The sequence below is a fragment of the Anastrepha obliqua genome, chromosome 4 (assembly GCF_027943255.1).
Source record: "Anastrepha obliqua isolate idAnaObli1 chromosome 4, idAnaObli1_1.0, whole genome shotgun sequence".
Classification (NCBI taxonomy): Eukaryota; Metazoa; Arthropoda; class Insecta; order Diptera; family Tephritidae; genus Anastrepha; species Anastrepha obliqua.
In genome coordinates, this window is record NC_072895.1 from 18,973,309 (window position 1) to 18,983,475 (window position 10,167).

Here is a 10,167-nt window from a genome sequence, read left to right on the forward strand (position 1 = left end):
AGGGCGATCCTGCAATTTGTGCCAATTACCGCGGGATTAGTCTTCTAAATATCGCCTATAAGGTCCTAGCGAGCGTATTGTGTGAAAGGCTGAAGCCCACCGTCAACCAACTGATTGGACCTTATCAGTGTGGCTTCAGACCTGGAAAGTCTACCATCGACCAAATATTCACAATACGCCAAATCTTGGAAAAGACCCATGAAAGGAGAATCGACACACACCATCTTTTCGTCGACTTCAAAGCTGCATTCGACAGTACGGAAAGGAGTTACCTGTATGCCGCTATGTCTGAATTTGGTATCCCCGCAAAACTAATACGGCTATGTAAGATGACGTTGCTCAACACCAGCAGCGCCGTCAGAATTGGGAAGGACCTCTCCGAGCCGTTTGATACCAAACGAGGTTTCAGACAGGGTGACTCACTGTCGTGTGACTTCTTTAACCTGATGTTGGAGAGCATCGTACGAGCCGCAGAACTTAATCGCTCAGGCACAATTTTTTATAAGAGCGTACAATTGTTGGCGTATGCCGATGATATCGACATCATCGGCCTTAACAACCGCGCTGTTAGTTCTGCCTTCTCCAAACTGGATAAAGAGGCAAAGCGAATGGGTCTGGTGGTGAACGAGGACAAAACGAAGTACCTCCTGTCTTCAAACAAACAGTCGGCGCACTCGCGTATCGGCACCCACGTCACTGTAGACAGTTATAATTTCGAGGTTGTAAAAGACTTCGTTTATTTAGGAACCAGCATTAACACCGATAACAATGTCAGCCTTGAAATCCAACGTAGAATCTCTCTTGCCAACAAGTGCTACTTTGGACTAAGTAGGCAATTGAGCAGTAAAGTCCTCTCTCGACGAACAAAGCTAACACTCTACAAGGCTCTCATCATGCCCGTCCTAACGTATGGCGCAGAAGCTTGGACGATGACAACATCCGATGAAGCGACGCTTGGAGTGTTCGAGAGAAAGATTCTGCGTAAGACTTTTGGACCTTTGCTCGTTGGCAATGGCGAATATCGCAGGCGATGGAACGATGAGCTGTATGAGCTTTACGGCGACATAGACATAGCGCAGCGAATAAAGATCCAGCGGCTTCGTTGGCTGGGTCATGTCGTCCGAATGGATACAAACGCTCCGGCTTTAAAAGTATTCGATGCGGTACCAGCTGGTGGTAGCAGAGGAAGAGGAAGGCCTCCTCTGCGTTGGAAAGATCAGGTGGAGAAGGACTTGGCTTCACTTGGTGTGTCCAACTGGCGCCGGTTAGCACGAGAAAGAAACGACTGGCGCGCTTTGTTAAACTCGGCCAAAATCGCGTAAGCGGTTATCGCGCCAATTAAGAAGAAGTTGCTTGATGTCACTTAACATATACATATGTATGTATGTATGTACATACAAAAAGTTAACAGCGAACGGTTATTAGATGCCCTTCAGTCTCAACTTACAACCTTCACTCTTAGTCACACGTCAACAGCAGAAAATGCTCCCCACTCCCAAATTCTTTAATAATTTCACGGCGCTTAAGGATACTCGAGAGTAAATTAAATAATATTTTTGTTCACGATTTCCCCCCTTGAGAAACAGTAGCCCTTGAGAAATGTGAGATGTAATGCGAAGAATGAAATTTATTTGTTTTCCTTTTACTTGATTTTGATAATAAATTTTCGACTCAAAATTTAATTTATTGCCAAAGATTTGCTAACAAGAGGAATCAGGGATTACTGGCATGGGAGTTTGTCAATCAAGTGGAGGGCACAAAATGAAAAAATGAAAAATGTAGAATCAGAACAGCAGCGTCGGCAAAACCTGGCACTGTGCACAGGCAAACGACGAAATGAAAAAAAAATGCTATCATACTTAATGCCTTGACGGACAGCTCGCGGAGGTTGAGAGTTGGAGGTAGTAAGTAAATATTATTCAAGTACAGTCGACTCACGTTAATTCAAACCTGCGATATTTCGAACCTCTCATTAATTCAAAGTTATCACGAGTCCAATGCAAAATCTCTTTATAAAGTGCGGTTAAATTTTAAGGGCCGATGTTGAATGTGAATCGCACCTAAACCTCAACGACACCGTTGGACTTCTTTCTTTGGGGTTATTTGAAAGAAAAGGTGTACGTTGATAAGCCAGCAACAATTCAAGAGCTAAAGGATGAGATAATTGGGCACATTAACTGCATAGAACCTCAATTATGCCTCAGCGTCATTGGAAAAGTGACCATCGGATGGAGGTGTGCCACCGAGGCCGTGGCGGCCATTTGGCCGACATTTTGTTTCATGCGCAATTGAGCTATACCAATATTATCATAATAAAGAGAAATGAGAATAATTTCGTAAATAAATTGTATATTATTTAAACCAACACCGGCCCTTGAATCTTAACCACCCTTTATAATAACCAGCCCGAACAGTGTCAAAAGGTCACCAACAAATTTTGATATGCGCATCCAGTGTTGGTAGGGGAGGCGTAAAGAGCATTTAATGGCTATTTTGTTTCATACTTAAATACCATAGATTAAAAAACACGAAAAACGAATTTAAACCAAAAACATTTTGACAACATTTATTGCATTTTAGTCTAAAAGAAAATATGCCTTATCGAATCTCCCTGTGCACCTAGACTACCATATACCACTACCACTATAAAGCCTGGTGTGCATGCCCGTGTAGCAAATGATATGCCTCGTGATTGATGGCTCATAAATTAGTCATTGGAGCGATTGCTTTCGATGCTTTCATTATTTGAAGCAACGGCCTTGGCCATAGCAAAGAATCGTGGAGAGAAAAAATAAAGCTGAAAACATAGTAGAGACACAGAGTTTTTTATCTACGACAGCCTTAAAGGTGCCGCATACTTTCTCATCAATGTCTCCCTAAATGTTTGACGGCAATTTGTCCTTCGCTGCCAAAGGCGATAACGCTTTTGCTTGTCAATTTGAGCATTCACAGCCGAGCAACACGCACCGAAGACTGAGCAGCCATACTTGTACGTGGGTTTGAGTGCGTGGCTCAGTGTTATTTGTTTGCGAATTTCCGCATGGCGTAATGTAATTGTGATGTTGACATATTAGCATAGGCGTAAGAGCTGACAAGATGCACACCTATGTATGTTTGTAGTGGAATCGGACGGCTGGCGAAAATTCCCAGGCACACAAGTGTAACAATGTGCAAGGCTTTGACTATATGTGTGTATGCGTACATACATTTGCATACATATTTACGTACATACGCATATGGAAGCGCCCTAATCTATTTATACGCAGCATAAATACTTATGCTTGCATAGCACGCGAAACGTTGATGGACTTATGCTATGTTCACACGATACACTCCCATTCGCAATTCGCTCTCTATTGCGCACTTAGCAATTACACGGCGAATTACTTAGTTGGACATGCAAAACTTTGAGAGCGAATTACTTCATTTGTAACTAATTCAATTTCAATTACCTTGCGAATTACGCACACATCGTTGCCTTTCCAAAGTTTTATTCAAAATTTAAATATTGGGTTGGGGAAAAAGAAATGTCGTATTTGTGATCGAAATTTGACGCTTTATTTAACGTACTTAGAATTAGCCGATTCAAGTCAAATATGCCCCGTTTTGTTCGCAAACTTGTTGCCATTTAGAAGGCAAATTCCTTATCCCCCCTTTATAAAATCCCCCCTCCTTATTTGCAAAAACTCAGACAACCAGTTTTCGCCAACCTCTTTTGAGGCCCACTTGGTATCACCAAGGGTGTTTTGCATGGACCGGAAGAGATGATAGTCACTTGGTGCCAGGTTCGAAATATATGGTGGGTGCGATAGGACATCCCATCCGAGCTCCCGTAGCTTCGGGCGGGTCACCAAAGATGTGTGAGGACGAGCGTTGTCCTGGTGGAACACAACACCATTCCTATTGACCAATTCTGACCCCGTCTGGTCAAACGCCTGCTTCAAACGGTCAAGTTGCTCCGAGTAGAGGACCGAATTAAGGGTCTGGCGATAATTGAACAGCTCATAGTGGATAATTCCATTCCAATCCCACCAAACACACAGCAAAACCTTCCTGGTGGTCAATCCGGGCTTGGCGATGGTTTGGGCCGGCTCGCCGCTTCTCGACCACGATCTTTTTCGCTTGGCGTTGTCGTACGTGATACACTTTTCATCGCCAGTCACCATCCACTTAAAAAATGGCTCAAGTTCGTTCCGTTTTAGCCGAGAATCGCAAGCGTTGATTCGTTTCAAGAGATTTTTTTGCGTCAACACGTTTGGCACCCAAACATCCAGCTTTTTTTGGAATCCAATCTTCTGCAAATGGTTCCAAACGATTTTGTATTCTACACCTAGTTCCTGACTAATCGAGCGAATGCTCACATGCCGGTCTCTTTGGATAATTTCAACGATTTTATCAGTCTCTACGACGATTGGTCCACCAGTGCGGGGTGCATCTTCGACATCTACTACACCAGAACGAAATCGATCGAACCAACGCTATGCTCTGCGAATCTTTACAGTATCAGGCCCATAAATTTCACAAATTTTTACCGCCGCCTTCGTTGCTTCTTTACCTCTAAGGTAGTAAAAACGTAAAATATGACGAATTTCTTGCTTGGTGGACTCCATCTTTGACGCGCTATAACTTAAGACTGAAACTTACGATCACAACACTGTCAAAAAGACACTTGTAGTACAGATTGTTGTCTTCGAATCGCCGTTTAGTGTGACCCGATGCAATAAGTACAACGCAAGATATGTTTAAATGTCGCGCTCAATTGACAAAATACGACATTACTTTTTCCCCAACCCAATATAAAATAAATAAGCGAGCGTTGAAAATAATCAGAAAAAGTAAGATTTTAATATTAAGCACAAAAACAGATATTGTGAACAAAATTCTTATTTCAGGGAAGTTGCTGAACACCTCAAGAATTTTGGAGCACATCAAATTCTATTATAGTTTCTGTAACTCCTCTTCCATTCCCAATACTACGTGGCTAATTCGGCGGCAGCTAAGAAACTCATTTATCTTCTCATCCAATATTTCTAATAGGGTCCTTTTCTGGACTGCCGCTATTTGCTGCCACTCATCTTATTACTGCAAAAGTGAAGGAATAAATTAAGTAAAATTTTAGCTTTAAATTCCTTTTTGTTTTCTCATCACCGATATTCACAACAAATAATAATAAAAAGATGCCAAAGTGAATTGCGAATGCGCCGTGGCAACAGAGGGTAATTCGCGAATTACTTAGCGAATTACGTGCCGTGGGTACATAGCATTAAACGCTCCAGTGCGTGACCAGTTAAGATAAAGCCTGATGATGTTGAACGTTCATTCCGATGGTAATCATAGAAAGCAAAAGAGAGCATAAATAAGAAATATAAAAAAAAAATTAAGAAAATAACAGCCAAAGTACACCCGCAGCCAAAATACATACATACACACATACAAACGTACCAGACAAGACGGCAAGATGGATCAGTTGAAAGCAAAAAGTATAAGCACTCAGGACATTGATTGAAGTGATACTGAAAGCAACAGAGGCGATACGGATTCTGTTGATTTAATGAGAGAAATTAAGTTGAGGCTGTAATCAAATGTGATGCATGAGCGATGCTTAACTTGCACCCTTTCAACATGTCAACGTCAACGGCAACGGCAACGAAGCGAAACGAAACGAAACGAGGCGAAACGTAGTCAAGGACATTGACAAAATTTGTATAAAAGATGAATGGCGAGAGCGATAGCTGAATATGTATGTATGTAGCACTTATTTATATTGAATTAAAAATCTGATTGCTTAAAGTTGTTAGTCTTTAATAGAAGTGGTAGCAAAATATGCAGCAGTAGCCAAAATACAGCAAAATAGCAATCAAATTAAGAACTCAAAAGAGCAATGTAATGAATTGTGGCGTTTGTTTGGGGTCGCCACGGATTTATTAGCTGCTAAAAGTGGAAGTTTTCTATATTCTTGTGTATTTTTTTTGTATGCTAAGCATAGAATAAATCTTTGTCAAGGCTTGTCAAGGTACGGCATGCAAAAGTTCGAAGGTTTAGTTGCGTTGGATTGTCTGTCCGATTGTGGTAAGCTCCTATTACGTTTGTGATATGAAGAAAATGTCTCATCAAAAATAAAGCTTTTCATATCGCTGACTTGCAACAGCAATGTCATAGTCAATAAAAGAAAAAACTAAATAAAATTTAGATAAGCGTGAAAAATTACTACCAACTTTGCTTTTTTGCGGCGCAAAAAATCTATGTAGATATCAATGAGCAGCTTAGATGCAAATGTGTTTTTACCTTTATTTAGAGAGAGATAGCTAATTGAAAACCCTGAAACCGATTAGTCAAATTTTTCAAAAAATTGGATTTTTCTTTTTGCATTTTATTAAAGTAGAATACTTTAAAAATATTGTGTGAAAATTTGAAGTGAATCCGGCAAATAATTTTTGAGTTATTCAACAATTAACAAGGGCGCTCGGGCGCTCCGGAGCTCTGGAGCTCGATAGCAAAACTTTAAATGCGTTTTTCTCAAAACTGTATTTTTTGAACTGGTGATCACTGCAACTTAAAAACCACTTGGTAGATTTCAATAAAATTTATATTGCTTTTTAAAAACATAAAAACTCGTGGCTGATCGAAGGATTTTTTTTTCAAAAATTTCTATTTTTTTTTTGACAATTAATTTTCGGTTTTTTTTTCTCAAAATTCCGAAAAACATTCCCTGAGACCACCATATTGTTGATTATGAAAAAAAGCTTCGATCAGGCACAAGATTATCTATATTGTAAAAATAAGTTGGGTGTTCCTTCCTGACGCTATAACTCCAGAACGCACGAACCGATTTCTACGGTTTTGCATTCGTTGGAAAGGTCTCGGGCTCCGTGAGGCTTTTAGCATGTACTATGCTCAGTTAATTTCATATGACATTTATTATGTGCACGTTCTTTCAAACGCTAACTTAAAACCGGTATTGTGTTCACTGTGAAATTGAGGCGACTCTTCTAAATGGCGATCGTACTGCACATTCTGCGCTTAAGTTGCCACTCAATTTAAACACAATTGATACTCCAACATGCAATATTTCCATATCCAGTGCAATTGTTGATGCAATGCAACCTCATTGTTTGGGATGAGTGCACAATGGCACATAAGAAATCACTTGAAGCACATAACTTCACACTGAAGGATCTTCGGCGAAATAACAACATCTTTGGCGGCTTGATGATATTGTTGGAAGGCGATTTCAGGAAGACGTTGCCAGTAATTCCGCGTGGAACGCCTGCAGATCAAATGAATGCTTGCCTGAAGGCATTACCTTTGTGGAATAACGTAAAAACATTATCGCTAACCACTAATATGAGAGTTCAACTTCAAAATTATCAAAGTGCTGCACAATTTTCCAAACAATTATTAGCTGTTGGAAAGGGAAAAGTCCCAGTTGATGCGACAGCTGGATTAATTACTCTTACCAACGACTTTTGCCGATTTGTAGACTCTCAATTAGCTCTTATTGAAAATGTTTTCCCGTGAGAATTATCAGAATTATGCTTGGTTATGTCAACGAGCAATTCTCCCCACAAAGAATAATGATGTACACGCACTGGTGACATACAAATCCACTGATTTCATAACAAATTCCGATGATGTAGTAAATTATCCAACGGAGTTTTTGAACTTTCTGGAGTTACAAGAATTTCCACCACATAACTTGCAACTTGGCGGCCGCCGTGGCCGAATGGGTTGGTTCGTGACTACCATTCGGAATTCAGAGAGAGAACGTGAGTTCGAATCTCGGTGAAAGATCAAAATTAAGAAAAAGTTTTTTCTAATATCGGGGGCGACCGATCGGCAGGCAATGGCAAACCTCCGAGTGTATTTCTGCTATTAAAAAGCTTCTCATAAAAATATCTGCCGTTCGGAGTCGGCTTGAAACTGTAGGTCCCTCCATTTGTGGAACAACATCAAGACACACACCACAAATAGGAGGAGGAGCTCGGCCAAACACCCAAAAAGTGTGTACGCGCCAAATATATATATATATAACTTGCAACTCGAAGTTGGTTCAGCTATGATGATATTGCATAATTTGAATTTGCTTGTGTTAACGTGTGTGTAAAATAAAATTTTTCCTTTTCAAATATAAAACAATCCCTAAACGAAATGTTACAAAAAACGAAGCCATCTGGTGGCGAAACGGAGTTCGCCGGGTTTGCTAGTCTATTAATAAAACTAATTTCTCTTGTCCGATTGATTTTAGATGAATCTCCAAGGACTGGTGACGATCACCGCAAGGGACTTCTGGAGAAACGGTGGCTCCACACAAACAGCGATAACTTTTGCAATTATTAATTTTTTTTGAAATTTTGCTAAAGTCAAGTCTAAACATGATACATTAATGCCAAGTTATTATTTTTGTAAAATAAAGCAATTGACTTGGAAAAAAAGTTATTGAAAATCATAATTTTTGCGTGCCTCTGACTACCCCTAACCCCTTAATAAAACAAAAAAAAAAAAATTGGATGATTAATTTTGCGCCACCTTATAAAGTAGCAAATTGAAAAAGTCTTTACTCATTTGAAAATATTTTCTCTTAAATTGGAATACCTATTGGCGTTATTGTCAATTACACCTTATTCAATACACTTTCATTCAAACATACCTCAACCTGACCCGATAACTATCAAATCAGCTGTCAATCAAATACCAGTGTTGCCAATTTGAAGTAACCCAAACCTTAAAAAAAGCCACCGTTACCTTCCACCTTCCTCTCTTATACATACATATATATTTTTTTATTTTGCCTTCAATGCTTTTACACTGTACGAGTTTTAGCCGCCACTTTCTCCTCATTCAGCCTAACCTAATCTCGCATAGAAATTAAAGTTGACTTTCACTAAGAACAAAAAATTTGCGCTGCCCCACTGCAATGAGCCAAATATATGCATCGCAATTAGCATGCCGCCGAGCTATCAACAATTCAGCAAAACTCCATTATTTTCAAGATAATTGTGCCATATTATTTTAACAACCTCCTTTCACCCGAAATTCCCCTTTAGACTCGTGATGGCGCACTTTATCTTGTGCTTGTGCATACATAGTTTTTTTTGTTTTTAATTTTTTACAAATACTCACATCTTTATCGCCCAATCGCTCGACGCGACAATGCAGGAATCCCGTCTGACCCAATGTCACGGTCAAATTGCGCGGCACATCGAAGTCGAAGTAGGGCAGTAGATTCGTCGGCGACACCGTCGTCGTTGAAGTTGTGGTCGAATATGAGCTCAGCGATTCTGCAGGCAAAAGAAAAGGAAAAATACAAATTAAATTCGTAGAAAGAGTGACTGCGAAAATGTATAATTTATAAGAAAGAATTTCGGTGTCCCATACTTTAGTGGGAGCAAAAATTATTCTAATAAAAAGGCTGCCACGAAATTTTGAAATAAAAAAATTTCTAGCTTCAGCGCTGCAGCACCTCAATTTGCTTAGATTTATTATTATTTTTATAATTTTTTTTTTAAGTGTAGATATTTGTTCACTTGCGTTAAAGTCAGCTAAATTTTTTTTTTTTTTTTTGTTTTTTGACTTTGCTTATTCTCCTTTTTCATTTGCTTTATTAATAATATTCTACGCCTTAATTCGGTCTAAGCCAACGCATCCCCACAAGCGCGAGTAAGCAACGGAAATCATTATAAAGCCTTAACAAAAAATCCTTTTTACGATTGAAATGCCAACAAGCAGAAAAACCAGCAACTTGCACGCACACACACACACAAACACACGCATATAAAAAGTGTGGCGTTTTTCACTTGCTTTGCTGACGGGAAGGATGTTTTTAGAAATGAAAAATTGCTCCTTTTGTTTGATCATTTTTTATTTTTTTATTTCTTTCAATAATTTCTTGCGGCTTTCTTTATTTATTGCCATCTCACTTCAGTGCCACTTACCTTAAGCGTAAGCGCCACCAAAAGGAACACCACGTCGGATGCGCAACTCAATGGCAGTCAAAGCCAACAGAATAAAGCGCCGATAAAAAATCAAAAAAACGCGTATACAAAAAGTCTTTAGCGGCGGTTGAATTTTAAGCTGATGAAAGTGAGAGAGTGCCGGTGGCCGTGGAAAACAACAGTTTTTGCAAAAAGGTTTCACATTTTCCGAATTTATATGGATTTCCGTGAAAGC

The 10,167-nt window shown here is 39.6% G+C and overlaps 1 protein-coding gene across 1 annotated transcript in view; it reads right to left on the reverse strand.

Moving 5' to 3' along the window:
* Positions 1-9,855, reverse strand: part of LOC129243525 (zwei Ig domain protein zig-8) — a 197,039-nt gene extending 187,184 nt beyond the window's left edge. The window contains exons 1-2 of the mRNA XM_054880597.1: positions 9,795-9,855; positions 9,121-9,278 (exon numbers count right to left, since the gene is read on the reverse strand). Of these exons, the coding sequence (XP_054736572.1) occupies positions 9,121-9,278; positions 9,795-9,855 (219 nt within the window). The remainder of the gene's footprint in view (positions 1-9,120; positions 9,279-9,794) is intronic.
* Between the last annotated feature and the right edge of the window lie 312 nt (positions 9,856-10,167).